Below are 27,525 nucleotides of genomic sequence, written 5' to 3'. Positions count from 1 at the left end.
TGTCTTGGGGCCAGATGGTAATGTGCATAGTCTCAGCACCTAGGACAATACTTGGCACATAGTAGGTATTCAGTACCCATTCATGGAATGATTGAATGAGCCAAATGATGAGTTACACCAACAGTGAGGCTTTGATTGGCTTACAAGTTCATGACCAACGGCACTATAGTGTTTTTTTCTACCTCTGGTTAATCACTGGTTTTGTTTTTATTTTTCCTTTTCCCCTCTCTAGTGCACATGTAATGGAAACAAATCCATATTTACAGCTGGACCCAGCCATTCCAGGAGTGTACTCTGGAAATCCATACCCATTTGGGATTGATCCGGTAATAATGTCTTCTTGGGTTAGATATTTATTACGTAAAATGTCTTGCTGAGGAGATCTCTATGTAGAGGGGAGGAAAGTGCCAGAACCTTTGAAATCAACAAACTTACACACTGAGCTAGAATTACATATACTGGAGGTTTTGTGGCACTGTGTAGGACTCAAGTAAATGTCCTACCTGTACCCTTTACCTAGCCCCTGGGTCATTTTCCATATAGTTGCTCAAACATCTGCTTCCTTCTCCAATAATTTATACCCCTGGTGGTTAATGATTGCTTCTTTAAAAGGCCCTTGGTTGCCTGGAAAGTATGCATGTTAGAGAAGTTATTAGCATCCGGATCAAGTTCCTTACCTTGGCATTTTCTTGTAGTGAGTAACATCTCCCTTATCCTAGCAAAGTATGGATTTGCTCTTAGCTTTGCTTAATTTTACCGCCTAGAATTGACACAAGTTTTTTTTTCAAAAAAATGGTACGAGTTAACTTTTGTGTTCGTTATATCTATCTCAACTGGATTTGAGCCAAGCGAAACAAAGGTGCTTCCTTGCACAGCCTTTCAGATCTAAAGGGATTTCCAGAAGGCTCACATGCCTATTTATTGGCTTATACGTGATGGCCCAACACATAACTGCCACTAGGTGGCAGCCTTGTGCTCCAAATGAGCTTGACCGAGCTAGACCGAAACTTGGCAAATGTTGTCAATAAATGTTTCTTCTCAGCTCTTTTTGTGGGAGAGATCCTGAGACCTTAGTTTTAGTTGCTGCCATTTGAGAGTAAACAGTACGGGCCCTAAAACTGTACTCTCCGATCTTATGGGTTGTCTCCTCTTCGGTTAGCCTGAGTCCTCCCATTGCTTGCCTGTCTCCCCTCCCTTACAAAGGCAGAAGACATCACCCGGGATTTGTTTATACTTGGCCACTCAGGGACACTCGTATTCTCAATTTTATCACACGAGGTAAAGTCCTTGAAAGTTGAGCTGTAAGCCGCAAAGTGCTGAAAACAAACGCAAGTTGATATTTTTGTGGCTTGAAAGGCTTTTTCTGTGGTCCGAGGAATTTCATGATTAGCACGCGGGCTGCGGAGGAGGACAGACAGAGGGTCTGGTTGACCTTCCTTTGCTTTGAATGTCTTTGCTGCCACTGTCCTCTTTTCACCTTCCCAGCCCACCCCTGAGTCATCAGCATATCTTGTCTGCCCGGTTCTGCTCCTCAAAGGCCATTGTAGCCCAGAACCCACGGAGCCAGAGTATCTACTGTGGCAATTTTGTCATCTTCCCAATAGAGAAGAAAGGAAAAATGTGAGGGGTAGAGGAGAAGTGCGATGTTGAGAAGAATTAACTTTTTCCCTAGTAACATTTACGTTTTTGAACATTCCTGGTCTTTTTGTGAAAAAATAAGAGTTATATGAGATTAAAAACCCACAAAATAGTATAAACTAGAAAAGAAAGAGTCTCCTTCCCTATCTCTGCTGTTCTGGCAATTCTGTTCCCCAGAGATACCCCCTTTAACAGAACGTTTCTGTGCCTGTATTAGACCCTATATATATTAATGAAGGGTTGGATTTTTACATAATGTAAATTTCTACAGCAGCATTTATTGACCATGTGCAGCCTTTTTTGCGAATCAAATCATAAGATATTTGGTTATCAGAGCTGACAGGTCTTTCTAAGAGTGTTCGTAGAGGGGCTCCTACGTGGCTCAGTTGGTTGAGCGTCAGACCCTTGATTTTGATTCAGGTCATGATCTGAGCCCTGTGTGGGGCTCTGTGCTGACAGCACGGAGCCTGCTTGGTTTTCTCTCTCTCCCTTTCCCTCTGTCTCTCTCTCTCACCAAAAAAAAAAAAAAAAAAAAAAAAAAAAAAGTGTATGTATTTTTAAATAAATGAACGTAACACAATGGTTAATAGCCTATGCTTTTGGCTCAGATAGCTGTGTATAAATCTTGCCTTTTCTATTCCCTCACTATGTGGTTTTGAGCAAGTTAATACCTCTGTATCTCTGTTTCCTCATCTGCAAAATGGATATAACAGCAGCCCTAACTCACTGGGTTGCTCAGAAGATTAAATGATTTTTATGTGTCAAACACCTGGAACAGAATCTGGAAAATAAGTAGGTCAAATACCCTATTTGCTATAGTATTATTTCTTCCTAGGTGTGTAGAGAACTTAATCGCCCCGAGATTGAGATAAATTTCCCTTCTCTGTAAAATGCGAATATTTACATCTGTCTCGTAGGGTTTTTGTTAGAATTAAATGAGATAGTACATTTAAAGAGCTTAGTTTGTGCCTGGTACTTAATTTATAGTTCATCAGATTTGACTGGGCCTAAACCGTGCTGGGGACCCTGCCCTAACCATGTTCCGTGATCCCGTAGGGCTGGCCAAGCAGGCGGGCAAAGGGAAGAGCAGAGGGTACAGGGCAAGCCTGGTGCAGCTTAAATGCCAAGGCAGATGGCGAAGGGAGAGGAGACATCTCTGGTGTCTGGGCACCTGTTACTGGAGACCCTTTGCCTACCTTGCCAGCAGCCCCCTTAGTGATGGTCCAGCTGGCAGCTGCTCAGGACATTGTAAAGGACGTGTCGGTGAGGTGTGGTTCCTGCCTGCTTGTGTGCCTGGGGTGGATGCAGGGTGACCTTGCATTGAGGCCGTGCCTAGCAGAGCTTCGAGCTCTTACCCAAAGCAAAGTAGTTTGGAGGAGGAAGTCATGTTAGGTGGGAAGATGTGGCTTTGTTACCTTTGAGATGTGGTATAGAGAACCCTTAAGACATATGTATAAGCTTTTTAAAAAATTTTTACATTTATTTATTTTAGAGAAAGAGTGAGCGGGTGCGTGAGCGCACAAGTGGAGGAGGGGCAGAGAGGGAGAGGGAGACACAGAATCCGAAGCAGGTTCCAGGCTCTGAGCTTTCGGCACAGAGCCCAACACAGCGCTCGAACCCACGAACCATGAGATCATGAGCTGAGCCGAAGTAGGATGCTTAAGCACCTGAGCCACCCAGGTGCCCCACCCTTAAGACGTATCTAGCAGGCAGTTTGGGATGTGTCTAAAGTTGAAGAGGGCTGAGAGGTAAGAGCAAAGACTGAACCATTTACATAGGGGTGGGAGTGAAGACCATGGGGATATTGGAGATGTCTTTGGGGAAGAAGAATGTCAGTGAGTGGGGCCATTAACTAGCATGGGACCCTACCCAGCCCCCTAGCCACTCTGAGTGCTTGCTCTGTGTGTCAGTCTTGGTGGGAGGGCCGGGACACGTGCCCCTCACTTTTCAAGCCTGGCAGTTCTGTTTAAAACAGGGACTGCGTAGGGGCGCCTGGGTGGCTCAGTCGGTTGAGCGTCCGGCTTCGGCTCAGGTCATGATCTCGCGGTTTGTGAGTTCAAGCCCCGTGTCGGGCTTTGTGCTGACAGCTCAGAGCCTGGAGCCTGCTTCTGATTCTGTGTCTCCCTCTCTCTCTGCCCCTGCCCCCACTCATCCTCTGTCTCTCTCCCTATCAAAAATAAACAAACATTCAAAAAAATTAAATTAAAAAAAAAAAAACAGGGACTGTGTGGAAGGCAGGGAGCATGTCTTGCCCATAGCGCTAACAAATATTGACTCTAAGTGTGGTTTCTTGAGATGGACCCTGGAAAATGCTTTGTGATGTGAAGCATTTTAGAAATGCCAAGTCAAAGGTGGTATTCTCAAGAAGGGATTGGAAAAATTCATGGGCCAGAGCTCTACGTCACTCCCAAGTGGAAGTGAGGCCAGTTTGAGATCTCTCCGCGATGTTTCAGAATGTCTTTTCCCTTAGAACAGAGGAGAAATCGTGTAGGATTTTTTTTCTTCTAGCCACGTAATATCTTCCTAATGGCGCTAATAATTCTGCCAAACTTGTCATTAGAATCGCATTTAAAAGGGGTTTGGTCCCCTTCCTTTTCTGAACCTAACATGTCCACATTGAACTGGATCAGAATGTGAAAAGATGGATGGTCCCCAGAGTGACTTCCTCAGGAGAAGACCTGCTATTTCCCCCGATGCCGGGAGAACTTCTCGACTCTGATCTCACGTATTCCTTGTCCTGTCTCCCATCCAGATTTGGAACTTGGCTTCAAACAAACTAACGTTTCTGAACTCCTACAAGATGAAGATGTCAGTTATCCTGGGAATTGTCCAGATGGTTTTCGGTGTTGTTCTCAGCCTTTTCAATCATGTGTGAGTTTTACGATGAACTTTCTGCCCGTTGATCTGACCGCGTCATTGATGAGCGGTGACTGAGCCGCCACATTGGTCCTGCGTCTCCTTGTGCGAGGGTTTCTTCCTTGCCATGGGGAGGAGCGCTTGGCCGTGTCTCTTGGCTTGAGCCAGGACGGGCAGGTTTGGCAGAAATGGGACCTCTGTCTCTCCCGAGCTGGGTCACTGAAATATGAGTGACCTTTCGCCTCAGGCATATTTGAGGGTTCAGAAAGAGACTGGCAAGCGCATAGCATCTTCTGTCCCCCCAACCTGAAAGACTTGGGGTCACTGCTATATCCAGGATTAGTTCCCACCAGTGGGCAAATGGAGACACAAGTGCATTTGGGCCACCGTGCCCTCAGAGTCCTAGAATCCTGATGTAGTGTCTTCCAAATGGCTGCACCCTTTCTCTCACTTGGACTGTTAATGTTGTCTTATCTTTCCTTTCCTTCTATCAACCTGCCTCTCTAAACGTCTCAAACCTATTCTCTAAGGATGTAAATGTACGAAAACATGGAAACTGGTCAATTACACATTGATGCTTAAGCTTCCACCCCAAAGTGACACATACCCCTTCCGTTCCCACCGGCCAGAGCCAGTCCCATGGTGACCGCCGACCTGAAAGCTCACGGAAGTACAGTTCTGCTTGAAAAATAAGATCTATTTAGTGAGCAAACTAGTCACGACTAGTGACTAGGGACCCCTGGTACTCCTGCTTACCTGAAAGGGCCGTGGGGGTTAAATGGGAGGTAATCCCAGAATGTATTTTCTGGAGCAGATTATCATTGGTATCACTGCATGTCAGGCAGGCCTCTGTCTAGTAGTCATGTTTTGTTGCAGGATCTCCCCTTTCCCTCAGATAACTCTTAGAATTAGCAACGGGAGTGGGGGCCCTTTCTGACATTTTAACTTGGTGGCCCCCAACTCAGCCTTCTGAGCCTCTCTCTGTATCTTAGAGCAGGAGTTGGCAAACCTTCTCTGTAAAGGGCCAGAGGGTAGATATTTTAAGCTTTGCAGGCTCGATGGCCTTTGTCACAACTACTCAGTCCTGGCATTGTAGCGTGAAAGCTGCCATAGACAATTTGTAAGTGGAATGTGACTGTGTTCTGATAAAACTTTATCAATGAACCCTGAAATTTGAATTACGTATAATTTTCGTGTGTCATAAGCTAGTCTTCTCCTTCTTCTGATATTTTGGCCAACCGTTTAAAAATATAAAACCTATTTTTATTTAACTTTGGGCTGTTTAAAAACAGGTGACGGGTTCAGTTTGGCCCGTGAACCTTAGCTTGCCGACCCCCGTCTTAGGAGAAGCGCTTCCTAGTCGCTCCTCAAGGGCACACTCTTCGTGCCCTTGAATGTGTTCGTATAAGCAAGATGTGCAGGTGAAACTGTGGCCGGATCCCCAGCTCTCCCTACAGGCATGCCCTTTGCTTCCGACGCTACCTTCCAGACTCTGGCTCTCTTGAATCCTTCCTTTCTCTTCTTCTCCATCCATGCATAGCTGCTGCTTGCCAGGAGAGTGGATGCGGTGTGGGGGGGGGGGGGGGGGGGAAAGAACATGTCGTGCTTTGGGGAGAATAATGGGTGTGTTTCCCACCCCCAGATACTTCGGAAGAACTCTCAACATCGTTCTGCAGTTTATTCCTGAGATGATTTTCATCCTGTGTCTGTTTGGATACTTGGTCTTCATGATCATTTTCAAGTGGTGCCACTTTGATGTGCACATGTCCTGGCACGCCCCAAGCATCCTCATCCACTTCATCAACATGTTTCTGTTTAACTATGATGACCCTTCCAACGCACCCCTGTACAGACATCAGGTATCTGTGGCGTTTCCTTCTTTTATGCGCTGGGGGGGGGGAGGGGTGTCACGTCTGTCTCATGATCCCAAGTGTCGCAGAGTGTAGTCATGTGCAAGACTGCGCCAGGTTAGCACCCCGCCGGGGTTGTTAGGTCCTTTCAGTTTCCGAAGGTGTTTATTAGACTTGGATGAGTGCACAGGTGCTGGGGGCGGTATGCCGCTGCCGCTCTGCCTGCTCCTGTTGGGGTGATGCCCGACGTGGGTATCGCTGTGCAGTTGAAAATCGGCTTGTGCGTCGTCTATGAAGAAAGGAAAAAAAAAAAAACAAGTCCTTCAGATGGATTGGCCTGAAACCGCACATGGTCTGCACAGCACCTTAAAATGTCATCATCTTTGATTCTAAACGTAAGCTGAGGTGTACGAGAAAGAAACTGGCAAGAGACCAGAAGAGGAGTCCCTCTGTTGACGTGGGCAGGGGGGCCCCTGGAAAACTAGAATCCAAATCCCTGCTCTTCCTGCTCAGAGCTTCCATGGCTAGTTAGAGATGACTTCTCTCTCTCTGGCTCTTTTTCTTTTGATTCTTCTTCCGGGGACAGTACCTCCCAGCACCTGGACCGTGCGGCCGTTCTGATTTCTTCCACTTCTGGCACTTCATTATCAACTTCGCAATTCAGCCTCATTGTCGACTTAACGTTTTTTTTTTTTTTTTTAATTTTGTTTTTCAACGTTTATTTATTTTGGGGACAGAGAGAGACAGAGCATGAACGGGGGAGGGGCAGAGAGAGAGGGAGACACAGAATCGGAAACAGGCTCCAGGCTCCGAGCCATCAGCCCAGAGCCCGACGCAGGGCTCGAACTCACGGACCGCGAGATCGTGACCTGGCTGAAGTCGGACGCTTACCCGACTGCGCCACCCAGGCGCCCCTCGTTTTGTTTTGTTTTTTAAAAAAAGCATAAATTTTCCATGGGAGCTGGATATAAAAACAACTCAGTGAGTAAGTCTTGGTTAACGCAAATAGTTTTCCTCTGGCCTCTCCCCGTGATGATATGGTGTGAAGGTAGATTTTCGCTCAGGGAGGCTGTGCTTACGTAAGTTGTGACTGCTCTGTAGCAAGTACCAGGGCTGTTTGCCCAGTGCTCTGTTGCTCGTGTAACTTACCCGTGGTTGCTCACCCTGCATGTCCGCATTAAACACATGCTCCGCTCCTCCCGTGCGTGGCCTCATGAGTTTGATTCCTAGGTGTGGCCCCCTCCTCTGTGGGAGCAGCAAACAGTAAGAAGAGAAAATGCTTTGTGACAAGGCATTTTTTTATGCAAAAAAAGGAATAATTTTGTTTTTAATTTTTAAAGTTTATTTATTTTGAGAGAGAGAGAGAGCGTGAGTGAGCTAGGGGCAGAGAGAGAGAGACGGAGAGACAATTCCAAGTAGGTTCCGTGCTGTCAACACACAGCTTGACGTGGGGCTCGATCTCATGAATGGTAAAATCATGACTTGAGCCAGGATCATGAGTCGGACACTTAACCGACTGAGCCACCCAGGCACCCTGAAAAATCAGGCAGGATTTTAGATGATAGTGAAAGAAGACACGTGCCTCTGAAAGCTCTTTTGAGGTATCCCTACTTTACTGTGGTAGCACGTTTTGTTATACATCAATGAATGGTTGTATGGACCACCCATAGATTGTAAGCACCAAGTAAATATATTTGGAAGGTTCATTGACTCAATGCTGGAGTCCGAATGAAAATTTACTTGTGTTTCCCAAACAAGTCTTCCCTTTGAGGCAAAGGACTCAGACTCATCAATTATTTCATGTGCTAACTCCTTCCCTAGAGACTAAAGTCCTCACCTGGTCTGACATATACACTGAACATTGCACAGTGAGTGACTTTTCCAGCTTTTTTCCCATTCAAAAGCCTTACTGGGAGTTGGCTGGTTTTCCCACGCCCTAGTATGAAGACGAATTATCCTGACATAGTTTCAGGTTTCCATGACGTCATTTTGGGGTCATGCAGCTGGAAGAGACGATGTCAGTTGATAAATTCAGCCCCTTCCCGACACTGCCCTGGCCGACTTGGTGCCCTGTCTGGATATCAAAGGACAAGAGCAACAGATAAATATAAATATCTGGTTGCTGTGTACATCACGAGGTCGGAAAGCCTCACATAAAGATGGACAAACTGCAGGGAGGTAGCTTTGTGTGCAGGGAGTCAGAGCTGGCAAGCACAGTGTGTGTTTCTGTGGCTTCCCTCCCTCTCCTGAGCCTTCCAGAGTGGAGAAGCATAGAAGATTGGGCAGATAAGATGTTCCCACCGTTAGCAGGGCAAATCTTGTTACAACTGGGCTAAAAATCATCCCCTGGCGTTCAGTGAGAACTTGGCCAGAACAGTTGAAGAAAAGGGAAGGCTCAAGGAACATTTTTCCTTTCCTCCAAGCACCCAGTGTCCATTCCTTTCCAATAGCTCTGGCCAAGCCTCCCTGGGCTGCCTGGTTCTTTTGACAGCTCTAGGTCACTCCTCAAAACTGGTGACTAGAAGGTGTATCACAAGCGAGGTGGGGGGCACGAGGGCGTGATAGGAAGCGTGTAGCAGGATGATAAGGGGGGATCACTCCCGAGTTTCAGCAGAAGCATAAAGACTATGGGTGCCTCATCCCAGAGGGAACCGTGAGGGAGACAGCCGGGGAGAGTTCAACATGGCTACCCCAGAGCCCCACGTCAGGTGACTCACCCACAGCGAGAGCGTGCTGGTCAGGGGAGAGCGTAAGGAAGCTTTGTTTTTTTATTTTGAAAGAGCAAGAGAGCTCAGATAATTATCTAGCACTGGAAAGATAAAATTACTAATTGAGATAAATGCTTGTGACTTAAAGTGACCCAAGGACTTCTGGCTACAACAGAGTGACCAGTGAAGTCATGGGGCCTGTCACACTTTTCATGCAGGGCCAGGGGCTATTCCCATGGGGCAAGGGATACATAAAGCTGCCCTTATGTGCCTCATGAATACTTGTTCACATATGGTATGGGTAGATAGCAAGGGGGTACTCGGTAAAGAATAAGAGAGTGTGTTTCCAGTGACTACCCTGGATTGACACAGGGCACCACTGGTCCGAAATGGGAATACTCCAAGATGTAAAAGTGAGTGGATTCATTGAAATGCTTTAGATCTCTTAAAATAGGTACAACTAAAATGATCCATGTTTACCATTTTTATCATATGAAGTATGTTGTGTGATCACCTTAAAATGACAGGATCTTACCATTTTAATCTTACAGCAAGAAGTCCAAAGTTTCTTTGTTATCATGGCTTTGATTTCTGTGCCTTGGATGCTTCTGATTAAGCCGTTTATTCTTAGAGCCAAGCATCAAAAATCCCTGGTAAGAGCCGTTCATTTAAATTCACTCACTGTGGGTAAGAACGCTCCTTGAAAATAGAAGTCTGGGCTTTAGACAGATTGCTGGGCTTCCTGAGACCCGAAGGACCTAAAGAAACTGCCCCCCCCACCTCCCCACGGCATGTTTCCTTCTACAGAGCTCCACATTTCCCTGGGGTCTAATTTTATTTTATTTTATTTTTATTTATTTTTTAAATATGAAATTCATTGTCATATTGGTTTCTGTACAACACCCAGTGCTCATCCCAACAGGTGCCCTCCTCAATACCCATCACCCACTTCCCCCTCCCTCCCACCCCCCATCAACCCTCAGTTTATTCTCAGTTTTTGAGAGTCTCTTATGGTTTGCCTCCCTCCCTCTCTAACTTTTTTTTCCCCCCTTATCCTCCCCCATGGTCTTCTGTTAAGTTTCTCAGGATCCACATAAGAGTGAAAACATATGGTATCTTTCTCTGTATGACTTATTTCACTTAGCATAACACTCTCCAGTTCCATCCACATTGCTACAAAAGGCCATATTTCATCCTTTCCCATTGGGGGGGGGTCTTATTTTAGAATAATGTTCTACTAAGGGCAAGTATGTTTAAATCTTATATTTTGCAAACTTTGCTCAGGGTGTGTGTGTGTGTGTGTGTGTGTGTGCATCCGTGTATGTGTGTGTATGCACATGTGTGTGCACCAAGTCTACGGGTAGCTAATGACTTACAACAGTCTGAACACGGTTGTTTCATTAGTTGGAAATAAAAGTACTTTACTACAGTTTTAGTTTATTAATGAATATTGAAAGTTGTTTTTACTAGATTTTAAAGTTTTGAGGTTTCACTGTTCATCTATCATGTCATAGATTGTTTGAGTGAAGTGCAGTTGTAAACACATACAAATAAGCCAGCTTCTATTTATTTGTGATTTTTCCCCATTGCCAAACACCAATTTCAGTCCATTTCCTCCTTTTGTCTGAACTGCTTCTGAGCCCCAGATTTACTCAGGGAGCGAAGAAGAGTTTACTATCAGTTTAAATCAAATGGGATTTGGGAAGATTGACCTCCTAGGGCACGTCAAAGTCTAGAAATCCACATGAGCGCTGTTTCAGATTATCATTCTCTGCTTTCTCTATCTGCATCAGTACAAAAGAGTAAGTGGAACTTGCTGAGATCACATATGTTTTAAGTTGTTGTAAATATTTTCAGATAAATTCACCCCCCTCCCCACCCCCACCCCCAAATATCTGTTGGGTATTGACCTGGCTGAGTTCTGGACCTGGAGATGATGAGACTGGAGTTCCAGAGGTTCGTCCCTAGGTGGCGCCCTCTCTCCACATCACCTGCTTCTCCCTATTGTGTCCTGCCCGCCTTGTTTAGTTATGTAATTGTCTGATAAATACAATTTATATGGGAGATAAATAAATAGAAAGGCGAAGCAAAGAAGAATACTTGTTTATTGTTTAGTCAATTTGTAAGAGACCCAGATGGTAAAGCGTGGCTGAGGTGGAAGGCTGTCTAGAGGTGACCAAGTACTTCAAAGGAACGTGGCAAATATCTCTTTATAGACATAGATGCAACTCTCTTTTCTACCTGTCCATAAATTTAATGAGCTTAAGTCCATGAGTCCCACCTGAGTCCCCAGACTCTAAAACAATAGCTTCCCTTGCTCTTCGCTCCGCAAAAAGTGTAAACAGTTGCTGATCTCAACCTGGTTGATTTCTCTCTTTACCCCATGGTAACTTACACAATAGGGAAGGAAATATAGAGGGTTTTCTTAGTCTGCCATCTTGGATGATACCCCCTAAACCAACTCTGGGTAGTAGGAGCTCCCTAAGACTGCATGGAGGGCTGTCTCCTTGGGATTCCTTGGAATGCATAGCTGTTGATCGGTTTTATAGGCTGCTGATTAGGGTCTTGGTGATCCTTTTTCATGTTTCGTTAGAAATATTTCTACCACCTCCATCCAAGAGATGATCCCACTAGGGCGTTATTTGCCCCCCATGCAGTTCCCTCTGTGAAACCTTAAGGAGGCCCAGTATATTGAGATTATAAACATATTTGTTCTGATGGACCTCAGGGGTATGAGCAGAAGTCCCATGTATTCAGGCTCCTCTATATGCTATAACCTGTGGCCCCTGCAGAAAGTGGTTTGGAAACCTCTGCATTAGAGGGCCACCAAGTAGTATTCCATTGTGTACATATATGTATATACACCACATTTTCTTTTTTTTTACACCACATTCTCTTCATTCATCAGTTGATGGACATTTGGGCTCTTTCCATAAATTGGCTATTGTTGATAGTGCCACTATAAACATTGGGGTGCATGTGCACCTTCAAATCAGCATTCCTGTATCCTTTGGATAAATTCCAAGTAGTGCAATTTCTCGGTTGTCGGTTGTAATTCTATTTTTAATTTTTTGAGGAACCTCCGCACTTTTCGAGAGTGGCTGAACCAGTTTAGTTTGCATTCCCACCAACAGTGCAAGAGGGTTCCCCTTTTTCCACATCCTCGCCAACATCTGTTGTTTTTCTGAGTTGTTAACTTTAGCCAGTCTCACCTGCGTGAGGTGGTATCTCAATGTGGTTTTGATTTGTATTTCCCTGGTGATGAGTGATGTTGAGCATCTTTTCACGTGTCTGTTTGCCATTTGGATGTCTCCTTTGGAGAAATGTCTGTTCATGTCTTCTGCCTGTTTCTTCACTGGATTATTTGTTTTTTGGGTGTTGAATTTGATAAGTTCTTTATAGATTTTGTATACTAACCCTTTATCTGATACGTCATTTGCAAATATCTTCTCCCATTCCATTGGTTGCCTTTTAGTTTTGTTGATCGTTTCCTTTGTTGTGCAGAAGCTCTTTATCTTGATGAGGTCTCAGTAGTTCATTTTTGCTTTTATTTCCCTTGCCTTCAGAGACGTGTCAAGTAAGAAGTTGCTGTGGCCAAGGTCAAAGAGGTTACTGCCTGTTTTCTCCTGTAGGATTTTGATGGTTTCCTGCCTCACATTTAGGTCTTTCATCCATTTTGAATTTATTTTTGTGTATGGTATGAGAAAGCGGTCTAGTTTCATTTTTCTGCATGGTTACTGTCCAGTTCTTCTAGCATCATTTGCTAAAGAGACTGTCTTTTTTTCCTATTGGATACCCTTTCCTGCTTTCTCAATGATTAGTTGGCCATATATTTGTGGGTCCATTTCTGGGTTCTCTATTCGATTCCATTGATCTACGTGTCTGTTTTTGTGCCAATAGCATACTATCTTGATTACAGCTTTGTAATACATCTTTAAAAAAATTTTTTTTAACGTTTATTTATTTTTTGAGAGAGGCAGACAGAATGCAAGTGTGTTAGGGACAGAGAGAGAGGGAGACACAGAATGCGAAGCACGCTCCAGGCTCTGAGCTGTCAGCACAGAGCCCAACACGAGGCTCGAACTCACGACCTATGAGATCATGACCTGAGCTGAAGTCGAACGCTCAACTGACTGAGCCACCCAGGTGCCCTGTAATACATCTTGAAGTCTGGAATTGTGATGCCTCCACCTTTGGTTTCTTTTTCAACATTACTTTGGCTAGTCAGGGACTTTTGTGGTTCTGTACAAATTTTAGAATTTTTTGTTCTTTTTCTGAGAAGAATTCTGGTGCTATTTTAATGGCATTGCATTGAATGTGTAGATTGCTTTGGGTGATATCGACATTTTTTTTATATGAAATTTATTGACAAATTGGTTTCCATACAACACCCAGTGCTCATCCCAAAAGGTGCCCTCCTCAATACCCATCACCCACCCTCCCCTCCCTCCCACCCCCCATCAACCCTCAGTTTGTTCTCAGTTTTTAACAGTCTCTTATGCTTTGGCTCTCTCGCACTCTAACCTCTTTTTTTTTTTTTCCTTCCCCTCCCCCATGGGTTCCTGTTAAGTTTCTCAGGATCCACATAAGAGTGAAACCATATGGTATCTGTCTTTCTCTGTATGGATTATTTCACTTAGCATCACACTCTCCAGTTCCATCCACGTTGCTACAAAAGGCCATATTTCATTTTTTCTCATTGCCACGTAGAATTCCATTGTGTATATAAACCACAATTTCTTTATCCATTCATCAGTTGATGGACATTTAGGCTCTTTCCATAATTTGGCTATTGTTGAGAGTGCTGCTATGAACATTGGGGTACAAGTGGCCCTATGCATCAGTACTCCTGTATCCCTTGGATAAATCCCTAGCAGTGCTATTGCTGGGTCATAGGGTAGGTCTATTTTTAATTTTCTGAGGAACCTCCACACTGCTTTCCAGGGCGGCTGCACCAATTTGCATTCCCACCAACAGTGCAAGAGGGTTCCCGTTTCTCCACATCCTCTCCAGCATCTACAGTCTCCTGATTTGTTCATTTTGGCCACTCTGACTGGCGTGAGGTGATATTTCAGTGTGGTTTTGATTTGTATTTCCCTGATAAGGAGCGACGCTGAACATCTTTTCATGTGCCTGTTGGCCATCCGGATGTCTTCTTTAGAGAAGTGTCTATTCATGTTTTCTGCCCATTTCTTCACTGGGTTATTTGTTTTTCGGGTGTGGAGTTTGGTGGGCTCTTTATAGATTTTGGATACTAGCCCTTTGTCCGATATGTCATTTGCGAATATCTTTTCCCATTCCGTTGGTTGCCTTTTAGTTTTGTTGGTTGTTTCCTTTGCTGTGCAGAAGCTTTTTATCTTCATAAGGTCCCAGTAATTCACTTTTGCTTTTAATTCCCTTGCCTTTGGGGATGTGTCGAGTAAGAGATTCCTACGGCTGAGGTCAGAGAGGTCTTTTCCTGCTTTCTCCTCTAAGGTTTTGATGGTTTCCTGTCTCACATTTAGGTCCTTTATCCATTTTGAGTTTATTTTTGTGAATGGTGTGAGAAAGTGGTCTAGTTTCAACCTTCTGCATGTTGCTGTCCAGTTCTGCCAGCACCATTTGTTAAAGAGGCTGTCTTTTTTCCATTGGATGTTCATTCCTGCTTTGTCAAAGATGAGTTGGCCATACATTTGTGAGTCTAGTTCTGGAGTTTCTATTCTATTCCATTGGTCTATGTGTCTGTTTTTGTGCCAATACCATGCTGTCTTGATGATGACAGCTTTGTAGTAGAGGCTAAAGTCTGGGATTGTGATGCCTCCTGCTTTGGTCTTCTTCTTCAAAATTCCTTTGGCTATTCAGGGCCTTTTGTGGTTCCATATGAATTTTAGGATTGCTGGTTCTAGTTTCAAGAAGAATGCTGGTGCAATTTTGATTGGGATTGCATTGAATGTGTAGATAGCTTTGGGTAGTATTGACATTTTGACAATATTTATTTTTCCAATCCATGAGCAGGGAATGTCTTTCCATTTCTTTAAATCTTCTTCAATTTCCTTCATAAGCTTTCTATAGTTTTCAGCATACAGATCCTTTACATCTTTGGTTAGATTTATTCCTAGGTATTTTATGCTTCTTGGTGCAATTGTGAATGGGATCAGTTTCTTTATTTGTTTTTCTGTTGCTTCATTGTTAGTGTATAAGAATGCAACTGATTTCTGTACATTGATTTTGTATCTTGCGACTTTGCTGAATTCATGTATCAGTTCTAGCAGACTTTTGGTGGAGTCTATCGGATTTTCCATGTATAATATCATGTCATCTGCAAAAAGCAAAAGCTGGACTTCATCTTTGCCAATTTTGATGCCTTTGATTTCCTTTTGTTGTCTGATTGCTGATGCTAGAACTTCCAACACTGTGTTAAACAACAGCGGTGAGAGTGGGCATCCCTGTCGTGTTCCTGATCTCAGGGAAAAAGCTCTCAGTTTTTCCCCATTGAGGATGATGTTAGCTGTGGGCTTTTCATAAATGGCTTTTATGATCTTTAAATATGTTCCTTCTATCCCGACTTCCTCAAGGGTTTTTATTAAGAAAGGGTGCTGGATTTTGTCAAAGGCCTTTTCTGCATCGATTGACAGGATCATATGGTTCTTCTCTTTTTTTTGTTAATGTGATGTATCACGTTGATTGATTTGCGAATGTTGAACCAGCCCTGCAGCCCAGGAATGAATCCCACTTGATCATGGTGAATAATTCTTTTTATATGCTGTTGAATTCGATTTGCTAGTATCTTATTGAGGATTTTTGCATCCATATTCATCAGGGATATTGGCCTGTAGTTCTCTTTTTTTACTGGGTCTCTGTCTGGTTTAGGAATCAAAGTAATACTGGCTTCATAGAATGAGTCTGGAAGTTTTGCTTCCCTTTCTATTTCTTGGAATAGCTTGAGAAGGATAGGTATTATCTCTGCTTTAAACGTCTGGTAGAACTCCCCTGGGAAGCCATCTGGTCCTGGACTCTTATTTGTTGGGAGATTTTTGATAACCGATTCAATTTCTTCGCTGGTTATGGGTCTGTTCAAGCTTTCTATTTCCTCCTGATTGAGTTTTGGAAGTGTGTGGGTGTTCAGGAATTTGTCCATTTCTTCCAGGTTGTCCAATTTGCTGGCATATAATTTTTCATAGTATTCCCTGATAATTGTTTGTATCTCTGAGGGATTGGTTGTAATAATTCCATTTTCATTCATGATTTTATCTATTTGGGTCATCTCCCTTTTCTTTTTGAGAAGCCTGGCTAGAGGTTTGCCAATTTTGTTTATTTTTTCAAAAAACCAACTCTTGGTTTCGTTGATCTGCTCTACAGTTTTTTTAGATTCTATATTGTTTATTTCTGCTCTGATCTTTATTATTTCTCTTCTTCTGCTGGGTTTAGGCTGCCTTTGCTGTTCTGCTTCTAGTTCCTTTAGGTGTCCTGTTAGATTTTGTATTTGGGATTTTTCTTGTTTCTTGAGATAGGCCTGGATTGCGATGTATTTTCCTCTCAGGACTGCCTTCTCTGCGTCCCAAAGCGTTTGGATTGCTGTATTTTCATTTTGTTTGTTTCCATATATTTTTTAATTTCTTCTCTAATTGCCTGGTTGACCCACTCATTCTTTAGTAGGGTGTTCTTTAACTTCCATGCTTTTGGAGGTTTTCCAGACTTTTTCCTGTGGTTGATTTCAAGCTTCATAGCATTGTGGTCTGAAAGTATGCATGGTATAATTTCAATTCTTGTAAACTTATGAAGGGCTATTTTGTGACCCAGTATATGATCTATCTTGGAGAATGTTCCATGTGCACTCGAGAAGAAAGTATATTCTGTTGCTTTGGGATGCAGAGTTCTAAATATATCTGTCAAGTCCATCTCATCCAATGTATCATTCAGGGCCCTTGTTTCTTTATTGACCGTGTGTCTAGATGATCTATCCATTTCTGTAAGTGGGGTGTTAAAGTCCCCTGCAATTACCACATTCTTATCAATAAGGTTGCTTATGTTTATGAATAATTGTTTTATATATTTGGGGGCTCCGGTATTCGGCGCATAGACATTTATAATTGTTAGCTCTTCCTGATGGATAGACCCTTTAATTATTATATAATGTCCTTCTTCATCTCTTGTTACAACCTTTAATTTAAAGTCTAGTTTGTCTGATATAAGTATGGCTACTCCAGCTTTCTTTTGGCTTCTTTTGGCTTTGGCTTTCTTTTGGCATGATAAATAGTTCTCCATCCCCTCACTCTCAATCTAAAGGTGTCCTCAGGTCTAAAATGAGTCTCTTGTAGACAGCAAATAGATGGGTCTTGTTTTTTATTCATTCTGATACCCTATGTCTTTTGGTTGGCACATTTAATCTATTTACATTCAGTGTTATTATAGAAAGATACAGGTTTAGAGTCATTGTGATGTCTGTATGTTTTATGCTTGTAGTGATGCCTCTGGTACTTTGTCTCACAGGGTCCCCCTTAGGATCTCTTGTAGGGCTGGTTTAGTGGTGACAAATTCCTTCAGTTTTTGTTTGTTTGGGAAGACCTTTATCTCTCCTTCTATTCTAAATGACAGACTTGCTGGATAAAGGATTCTCGGCTGCATATTTTTTCTGTCTAGCACCCTGAAAATCTCGTGCCAATTCTTTCTGGCCTGCCAAGTTTCAAAAGAGAGATCAGTCACGAGTCTTATAGGTCTCCCTTTATATGTGAGGGCACGTTTACCCCTTGCTGCTTTCAGAATTTTCTCTTTATCCTTGTATTTTGCCAGTTTCACTATGATATGTCGTGCAGAAGGTCGATTCAAGTTACGTCTGAAGGGAGTTCTCTGTGCCTCTTGGATTTCAATGCCTTTTTCCTTCTCCAGTTCAGGGAAGTTCTCAGCTATTATTTCTTCCAGTACCCCTTCAGCACCTTTCCCTCTCTCTTCCTCCTCTGGGATACCAATTATCCGTATATTATTTCTTTTTAGTGTATCACTTAGTTCTCTAATTTTCCCCTCATACTCCTGGATTTTTTAATCTCTCTTTTTCTCAGCTTCCTCTTTTTCCATAACTTTATCTTCTAGTTCACGTATTCTCTCCTCTGCCTCTTCAGTCCGAGCTGTGGTGGTTTCCATTTTGTTTTGCATTTCGTTTAAAGTGTTTTTCAGCTCCTCGTCACTGTTCCTTAGTCCCTTGATCTCTGTAGCAAGAGATTCTCTGCTGTCCTCTATACTGTTTTCAAGCCCAGCGATTAATTTTATGACTATTATTCTAAATTCACTTTCTGTTATATTATTTAAATCCTTTTTGATCAGCTCATTAGCTGTTGTTATTTCCTGGAGATTCTTCTGAGGGGGATTCTTCCGTTTGGTCATTTTGGATAGTCCCTGGAGTGGTGAGGACCTGCAGGGCACTTCCCCTTTGCTGTGGTGTATAACTGGAGTTGGTGGGCGGGGCCGCAGTCAGACCTGATGTCTGCCCCCAGCCCACCGCTGGGGCCACAGTCAGACTGGTGTGTGCCTTCTCTTCCCCTCTCCTAGGGGCGGGATTCACTGTGGGGTGGCGTGGCCCATCTGGAATACTTGCACACTGCCAGGCTTGTGATGCTGGGGATCTGGCGTATTAGCTGGGTGGGTAGGCAAGGTGCACGGGGCAGGAGGGGCAGGCTTAGCTTGCTTCTCCTTAGGTGATCCACTTCCGGAGGGGCCCTGTGGCAGGGGAGGGAGTCAGATCTGCTGCCAGAGGTTTGGCTCCGCAGAAGCACAGAGTTGGGTGTTTGCGCGGAGCGAGCAAGTTCCCTGGCAGGAACTGGTTCCCTTTGGGATTTTGGCTGGGGGATGGGCGGGGGAGATGGCGCTGGCGAGCGCCTTTGTTCCCCGCCAAACTGAGCTCTGTCGTCCGGGGGCTCAGCAGCTCTCCCTCCCTTTGTCCTCCAGCCTTCCCGCTTTCCGAGCAGAACTGCTAACTTATGTCCTCCCAGACGCTAAGTCGCGCTTGCTGTCGGAACACAGTCCACCCGGCCCCTCCGCTTTTGCAAGCCAGACTCAGGGGCTCTGCTTGGCCGGCGAGCTGCCCCTCTGCCCCGGCTCCCTCCCGCCAGTCCGTGGAGCGCGCACCGCCTCGCCGCCCTTCCTACCCTCTTCCGTGGGCCTCTCGTCTGCGCTTGGCTCCGGCGACTCCGTTCTGCTAATCCTCTGGCGGTTTTCTGGGTTATTTAGGCAGGTGTAGGTGGAATCTAAGTGATCAGCAGGACGCACAGTGAGCCCAGCGTCCTCCTACGCCGCCATCTTGACTCTGATATCGACATTTTAACAATGTTTGTTCTTCCAATCCATAAGCATGGAATGTTTTTCCATTTCTTTGTGTCTTCTTCAATTTCCTTCATAAGTTTTCTTTAGTTTTCGGCATATAGATCTTTTACCTCATTGGTTATGTTTATTCCTAGGTATTTTCTGGGTTTTGGTACAATTGTAAATAGGATTGATTCCTTGATTTCTCTTTCTGTGGCTTTGTTATTGGTGTATAGACATGCAGCCGATTTCTGTACATTGATTTTATATCCTACAACTTTGCTGAATTCTATCAGTTGTAGCAATTTTTTGGGTGGAGTTTTTTGGGTTTTCCTTGTAGAGTATCATGGCATCTGTGAAGAGTGAAAGTTTGACTTCTTCTTTGCCAATTTGGATGCCTTTGATTTCCTTTTGTTGCGTGATTACTGAGGCTAGCACTTCCAACACTATGTTAAAACAACAGTGGTGAGACTGGACCGCTGTCATGTTCCTCATCTTAGGGGAAAAGCTCTCAGTTTTCCCCATTGAGAATATTAGCTGTGGGCCTTTCATATATGGCTTTTATAATGTTAAGGTATGTTCCTTCTCTCCTGACTTTCTTGAGGGTTTTTATAAAGGATGCAGTATTTTGTCAAATGCTTCTTCTGCATCTGTTGACAGGATCATGTGTTTCTTCTCCTTTCTTCTATAAATGTGACATATCACATTGATTGATTTGCAAATATTGAACCAGCCCTGCAGCCCAGGAATGAATCCCATTTGGTCATGGTGAATAATTCTTTTTTTTTTTTTTTTAATTTTTTTTTTCAACGTTTATTTATTTTTGGGACAGAGAGAGACAGAGCATGAACAGGGGAGGGGCAGAGAGAGAGGGAGACACAGAATTGGAAACAGGCTCCAGGCTCTGAGCCATCATCAGCCCAGAGCCCGACGCGGGGCTCGAACTCCCGGACCGCGAGATCGTGACCTGGCTGAAGTCGGACGCTTAACCGACTGCGCCACCCAGGCGCCCCGGTGAATAATTCTTTTAATTTACTGTTGAATTAGATTTGCTAGTATCTTGTTGAGAATTTTTGCATCCATGTTCACCAGGGATATTAGCCTGTAATTCTCCTTTTTAGTGGGGTTTTTGTCTGGTTTGGGAATCAAGGTAATGCTGACTATGTCATAGAATGAGTCTGGAAGCTTTCCTTCAGTTTCTATCTTTTGGAACAGCTTGAGAAGAATAGATATTAACTCTGCTTTAACTGTATGGCAGAATTCCCCTCGGAAGCCATCTGGCCCAGGACTCTTATTTGTTGGGAGATTTTTTTATAATGAATTCAATTTCTTTGCTGTTTATGGGTCAAATTTTCTATTTCTTCTCTTTCAGTTTTGGTAGTGTGTATGTATCTAGGAATTTGTCTATTTCTTCCAGATTGTCCAGTTGGTTGGCATATAATTTTTCATAGTGTTCTGTAATAATTGTTTGTATTTCTGTGGTATTGGCTGTGATCTGTCCTCTTTTATATGTGATTTTATCTATTTGGGTCCTCTTTCTTTTCTTTTTGAGAAGTCCGGCTAGGGGTTTATCAATTTTATTTTTTTAATTTCAGTTTTTATTTTTTAAAATTTACATCCAAGTTAGTTAGCATATAGTGCAACAATGATTTCAGGAGTAGATTCCTTAGTGCCCCTTACCCATTTAGCCCATCTCCCCTCCCATGCCCCCTCTAGTAACCCTCTGATGTTCTCCATATTTATGAGTCTCTTCTGTTTTGTCCCCCTCCCTGTTTTTATATTATTTTTGTTTCCCTTCCCTTATGTTCATCTGTTGTCTCTCTTAAAGTCCTCATATGAATGAAGTTATATGATTTTTGTCTGACTAATTTCACTTAGCATAATACCCTCCAGTTCCATCCACGTAGTTGCAAATGGCAAGATTTCATTCTTTTTGATTGCTGAGTAATACTCCATTGTATATATACACCACATCTTCTTTATCCATCCATCCACCGATGGACATTTGGGCTCTTGCCATACTTTGGCTATTGTTGACAGTGGTGCTATAAACTTCAGGGTGCACGTGTCCCTTCGAAACAGCACACCTGTATCCCATGGATAAATGACTAGTAGTGCAATTGCTAGGTTGTAGGGTAGTTCTATTGTTAGTTTTTTGAGGAACCTCCATACTGTTTTCCAGAGTGGCTGCACCAGCTTGCATTCCCATCAATTTTGTTTATTCTTTAAAAAAAAAAACAACCCAGCTCGTAGATTCATTGATCTGTTCTACTGTTTTGTTTTGTTTTGTTTTGTTTTTTTGGATTCTATATCGTTTATTTCTGCTATCATCTTTATTATTTTCCTTCTTCTGCTTCCTTTGGGCTTTCTTTGCTGCTGCCTTTCTAGCTCCTTTAGGTGTAAGGTTAGGTTATGTATTTGGGACCTTTCTTGCTTCTTAAGATAGGCATGAATTGCAATGTATTTTCCTCTTAGGACTGCCTTTGCTGCATCCCAAAGGGTTTGGACTATTGTGTTTTTATTTTAATTTGCTTCCATATATTTTAAAATTTCTTCTTTAATTTCCTGGTTTACCTGTTAATTATTTAGTAGGATGTTCTTTAGCCTACATGTATTTGGGAGCTTTCCAAATTTTTTCTTGTGGTTGATTTCAAGTTTCATAGCATTATAATCTGAAAATATGCATGGTATGATCTCAATCCTTTTATAATTATTGAAGGCTGCTTTGTGACCCAGTATGTGATTTATTTTGGATAATGTTGCATATGCAATCAAAAAGTGTGTATTCTGCTGCTTTTGGATGAAAAGTTCTGAATATATCTGTTAATGTGTTATTAACATCTGGTCCAATGTGTCATTGACCGCTGTTTTTTCCTTATTGATTTGCTGCCTAGATGATCTGTCCATTGTTATAAGTGGAGTGTTAAAGTCCCCTACAATCATGGTATTATTATCTATACATGTGTTTATGTTTGTGATTAATTGATTTATATATTTGGGTGTTTCACATTGGGGACATAAACATTTATAATTGCTAGCTCTTCTTGATGGATAGACCCCTTAATTATGATGTAATACACTTCTTTATCTCTTGTTACAGTCCTTGTTTTAAAATCTAGTTTGTCTGATGTAAGTATGACTACTCTGGCTTTCTTGTGCCATCCAGTAACCTGATAGATGGTTCTCCATCCCCTCACTTTCAATCTGCAGGTGTTCTCAGGTCTAAAATGAGTCTCTTGTAGGCAGTATATAGATGGATCTTTTTTTGTTTTTTTCATCTATTCTGACACCCTGTGTCTTTTGACTGGGGCATTTAGTTCATTTACACTCAGAGTGATTATTAAAAGATAAGGATTTAGTGTCATTGTTTTATCTGTAGGTTTCATGTTTGTGGTGATGTCTCTGGTCCTTTGTAGTCTTTGTTGCTTTCCACTCACAAAGTCCCCCTTAGGATCTTCTGCAGGGCTGGTTTAGTGGTCATGAACACCTTCAGTTTTTGTTTTTCTGGGAAAGCAAAGCCTTTATCTCTCCTTCTATTCTGAATGACAGCCTTGATGGATAAAGGATTCTTGGCTGCATATTTTTCCTAGTCAGCCCATTGAATATGTCCTGCCACTCCCTGATTGCCTGCCAAATTTCAGTGGACAGGTATGCTACCATCCTTATGTGTCAACCCTTGTAGGTTAAAGCCTGTTGGTCCCTAACTGCTTTCAGAATTCTCTCTTTATCTTTGTATTTTGCTAGTTTCACTATGGTATGTTGTGGTGTTGACCTGTTTTTGTTGACTTAAGGGATTTTTCTGTGCCTCTTGTACTTGGATGTCTGTTTTCCTCTCCAGATTAGGGAATTTCTCAGCTAATTTGTTCAAATAAGCTTTCTGGCCCATTCTACCTTCTTCTTCTGGAACTCATATAATATGGATATTATTTCATGTCATGGAATCACTTAGGTTTCTAATTCTCCCCTTGTGTTCTAATAATTTCCTTTCCCTCTTTTTTTTCAGCTTCGTCATTTTCCATAACTTTATCTTTTATTTCACTTATTCTCTCCTCTGCTTCTTCCATCCTCACTGTCACTGTATCTAGTTTAGCTTGCATCCCATTTATAACATTTCTTAATTCACTGTGACTATTTCTTAAGTCTTTGATCTCTGCATAAATAGATTCTCTGCTGTCTTATACGCTTTTTTTTTTCAAGCTCAGCTATTAGTCTTATGACTATTCTTGTAAATTCTTGTTCAGATATATTGTTTATATCTGTTTGGAGCAATTCTCTGGCTGTCATTCCTTCCTGGATTTTCTTTTGATGAGAATTCTTCTGTTTTGTCATTTTGGCTAGGTTTCTGTCTTTTACGTGTTTTAATAGCTTGTCATGTGCCCTGCACTGCAAGTACTACTATATTAAAAAGGAGCCATACACTGTCCAGGGCCTGGCACTTCAGGAGATGTTTCTGGAGTGTGCTGCGTGCACTCTGTAGTTGTGTATTTGGCTGTTCTGTCCCACTAGTCAGTCCTCTGCCGAGCTCCTCCTTTCTCATCGTGGTGGAGTGTTGGGAATTTCCACCAGGTGTGCTTTGATTTGTTCATTGAAGTAACCCTGGAAAAAAGGAAAGGGCTGGGAACCTGATCCCATACAAAGAGAAAAATGAAAGGGGTGAAGAAGGAAAAAAAAGACCAAGCAGAGAATCAAAGAAACGATAAGGTTAATCCAGAGAGAGAGAAAGGAAAAGAAAGGAGATCTAGAAAAGGTGTAAAAGAATAGAGTAGAAATGCCTGATGAAACAAACAAAACCGAAAAAACTATACATAGAGAGAATAAGGATTGACCAAAAATCAAATCAGAAGCCATGAGCTGGATTCCAAAAGAAAAAACAAGGTAGAAAGAAAAAAAAAGAGAGAAGAGAAGAGAAGAGAAGAGAAGAGAAGGGAAGAGAGAGAGAGAGAGAGAGAGAGAGAGAGAGAGAGAGAGAGAGAAACAGACTAACATACAAAACTGCAGGACAGTTGTCTGTTGGTGCCTAGACCAGTGGCTGTGCTGGTCTAGAGGAGAGACTGGTTTTATCGGTGTCAGTCCCGCTCAGGTAGGTAAGCAGTTGCCAGGAGGGGTGGGGTTTGGTATAAGTGGGTTCTGCCTCCACTGGAGTCTGCGTGCTGCTCCCTGAAGCCCCACCATGTAGGTGATGGGGAGAAAAATGGTGACACCCCAATCTTCCTTCCCCTGACTAGGTGTCCCAGACCACACTGTTAAGCAGCCTTCACAGGGTAGCACAGGCAGGCAGCTTGCCCTGCTCCACAGTCTCCCTCGCCTCCTAGGTGCTCAGCTGGGATTCAAAACCCAATGTCTTAAAGGGTCCTGCACTGTGTGGACCCTATTCTAGTGTAGCGCCCCTCCACCCTGCCCTGTAAAGGCCTCTGACTGGTGCCTGCAGGGTCTTTTGTCCTTGGGGGAGGCAATGAACCCTCTTCCCACAGTACTCGAGGAAGGAGACTGTTCTCTCCCAGTGTGCCCCTGAGATCACTACTGCCCCCCAAGGCTGGCCCCCCTCCCCCCGAGACATGTGCACACTGCCACTCAGGCCCAGAGAAAGTTGTCCCTTTTGGAAACTCCGATCTTCAGCTCCTGAGGCTGTTTGCAAATAGAAATGGACACTCTCTATATTTCTTGTTCCCCAGTCCATGGTCTGGAGAGGTTTTTCTCTTGTACTAACACAACATCCCAGTACCACAGCCTCTCTATGTTTCTCCTTTGTCTCTCCGCATAGGGGGTTCCCTCCCCTCAATGCCTACATTGTTTTATCTCCCCCAATTACCATACACGCACCTCTGTCCCGCCAAGCTGTCTCCCTCAACCTGTGGATATCCCTCTGCCACTCTGCAGGTTGATTTCCTGGGTGTTTCAAGTGTTCTGACCTCAATACAGCTGTGGGTGAGGGACTAGGGAAATCCCAGTCTCCATACTTCTCTGCCATTTTAACTCCTCTCCTACTCATTTCTGGTCATTTAAGTTTTACTGCTTCCTCACCAATTCAGATGCCATCTATTTCCTTTTGCTGTCTGATTGTTGTGGCTAGGACTTCCAGTAATATGTTGAATAAAAGTGTCAAGAGTTTACATCCTTGTCTTGTTCCTGATCCTGGGGTGGGGGAAAGCTCTCAGTTTTTCACCATAGAGTGTGATGTTAACTGTGGGTTTTTCATATATAGCTTTTATTATGTTGAGGTATGTTCCCTCTAAACCTACATTGTTGTGGGTTTTTAAAATCATGAGTGGATGTCATACTCTGTCAAATTTTTTAATGTATCTATTGAAATGATCGTACGATTTTTATCCTTTCTCTGCTGATGTGATGTATAACATTGATATTTCTTCCTGCTTCAGTTTTGGTAGGCTATATATTTCTAAGAATTTATCCGTTTATTTTAGGTTGTTCAGTTTGTTGGCTAATACTCTTTTATACTATTACAATTCTTTGTATTTTGGTGCTGTTGGTTATTATTTCTCCTTTTTCGTTTCTGATTTTGAGTCTCCTTCCTTCCTTCCTTCCTTCCTTCCTTCCTTCCTTCCTTCCTTCCTTCCTTCCCTCCCTCCCTCCCTCCCTCCCTCCCTCCTTCCTTTCTGATGAATCTAGCTGAAGGTTTATCAATTTTTGTTGATCCTTTCAGAGAACCAGCTCCTGGTTTCATTGATCTGTTATCTTGTTTTTGTTTTTTAAGTTTCTGTTCTGTTTATTTCTGCTCTAATCTTTATTATTTCCTTCCTTCTAATAGTTTGGGTTTTGTTTTTTGTTCTTTGTCTAGCTCCTTTAGGTGTAAGTTTAGGTTGCTTGATAGTTTTCTTGTTTTTTGATGTAGGCCTGTATTGCTATAAACTTCTCTCTTTTTTTAATGTTTTATTTATTCTTGAGAGAGAGAGAGAGAGAGAGAGAGAGAGAGAGAGAATGAGCAAGGGAGGGGCAGAGCGAGAAAGGGACACAGAATCTGAAGCTGACTCCAGGCTCTGAGCTGGTAGCACAGAGCTGGACGCAGGCTTGAACTCACGAGCTGTGAGATTATGACCTGAGCCGAAGTCAGACGCTCAACTGACTGAGCCACTCAGGCACCCCTAAACTTCTCTCTTAGAACAGCTTTTGCTGCATCCCAAAGATCTTGGATCATTTGTCTTTTCATTTTCATTTTCATTTGTCTACATGTGTTTTTTGATTTCCCCTTTGATTTCGTGGTTGCCCCATTCATTGTTGAGTAGCCTGTTAGTTAACCTCCATGTATTTGTGTTCCTTCCAGATTTTTTTCTTGTGGTTTATTTCTAGTTTTATAGCCTTATTGTTGGAAAAGATGTATGCTATAACTTTAGTGTTTTTGAATTTGTTAACACTTGTTTTCTAGCCTAACAGGTGATCTGTTCTGGAGAGTGTTCCATGTGTACTTGAAAATAATGTGGATTTTGCTGTTTGAGAAAGGAATGTTCTGAATATATTTGTTAAAGCCATCTGGCCCAATGTGTCATCCAAAGTCAGTGTTTTGGGGCATCTGGGTGGCTCAGTTGGTTCACCATTCACCTCAGGTCATGATTTCATGGTTTGTGGGATTAAGCCCCACCTTGGGCTCTCCCTTAAGAGTGTGGAGCCTGCTTGGGATTTTTTCTCTCGCCTTCTGTCTCTCTTTGTCCCATGCCTCCTCTCACTGCTCTCTCAAAAAAGTCTATTTTGAGGGGTGTCTGGGTGGCTCAGTCAGTTGAATGTCAGACTTCAGCTCAGGTTATGATCTCCTGGTTCATCAGTTTGAGCCCCACATCAGCCTCTCTGCTGTCAGCGTGGAGACTGCTTCAGATCCTCCTCCCCCCCCCCCCCCCCCGCACCTTCCTCGCTTGCACTCTCTTTCAAAAATAAACATGCATGGAGCTCCTGTCACCGAACTTGCTTGCACCGCACAAACACCCAACGCAGTGGATCCATCCCTCTGATGAGCCTGCCTCCCTCCCAGTGCTGCAGGGCCCCTCCCACAGGGGACCACAGACAGCAAAGCTAGCTAAGTCTGCCCCTCTAACCCCTGTGAACCTTGCAGATCCACCCCGTCTAATATGCCCTTGGCCAGATCCCATTGAAGCAGCACCACAAGCCTGGCAGTGTGCAAGCAGCCCAGACGGGGTCACACCACTCCACAGTGAGTCCTGGCCCTGGGAGAGGGGAAGATAAGGTACACACCA

General features: G+C 43.2%; 1 protein-coding gene and 1 long non-coding RNA gene across 4 annotated transcripts in view; one reads left to right on the top strand and one right to left on the bottom strand.

Annotated features, from left to right (window-relative positions):
* The window catches only part of ATP6V0A4 (ATPase H+ transporting V0 subunit a4), a 101,242-nt gene that overhangs the window by 54,850 nt on the left and 18,867 nt on the right, over positions 1-27,525 (top strand). For all 3 annotated transcript variants that reach the window (XM_019825880.3, XM_019825881.3, XM_011280577.4), the window contains 4 exons: positions 233-326; positions 4,391-4,509; positions 6,137-6,353; positions 9,604-9,705. In XM_019825880.3, the coding sequence (XP_019681439.3) occupies positions 233-326; positions 4,391-4,509; positions 6,137-6,353; positions 9,604-9,705 (532 nt within the window). The remainder of the gene's footprint in view (positions 1-232; positions 327-4,390; positions 4,510-6,136; positions 6,354-9,603; positions 9,706-27,525) is intronic.
* Positions 9,443-27,525, bottom strand: part of LOC123384049 — a 34,409-nt gene continuing 16,326 nt past the window's right edge. The window contains exon 3 of the long non-coding RNA XR_006594630.1: positions 9,443-9,751. This is a non-coding gene — a long non-coding RNA (uncharacterized LOC123384049). The remainder of the gene's footprint in view (positions 9,752-27,525) is intronic.

The sequence above is a fragment of the Felis catus genome, chromosome A2 (genome assembly GCF_018350175.1).
Source record: "Felis catus isolate Fca126 chromosome A2, F.catus_Fca126_mat1.0, whole genome shotgun sequence".
Classification (NCBI taxonomy): domain Eukaryota; kingdom Metazoa; phylum Chordata; class Mammalia; order Carnivora; family Felidae; genus Felis; species Felis catus.
The sequence above is the reverse complement of the archived record's forward strand: the minus strand, read 5'-3'. Positions and strand labels throughout refer to the sequence as shown.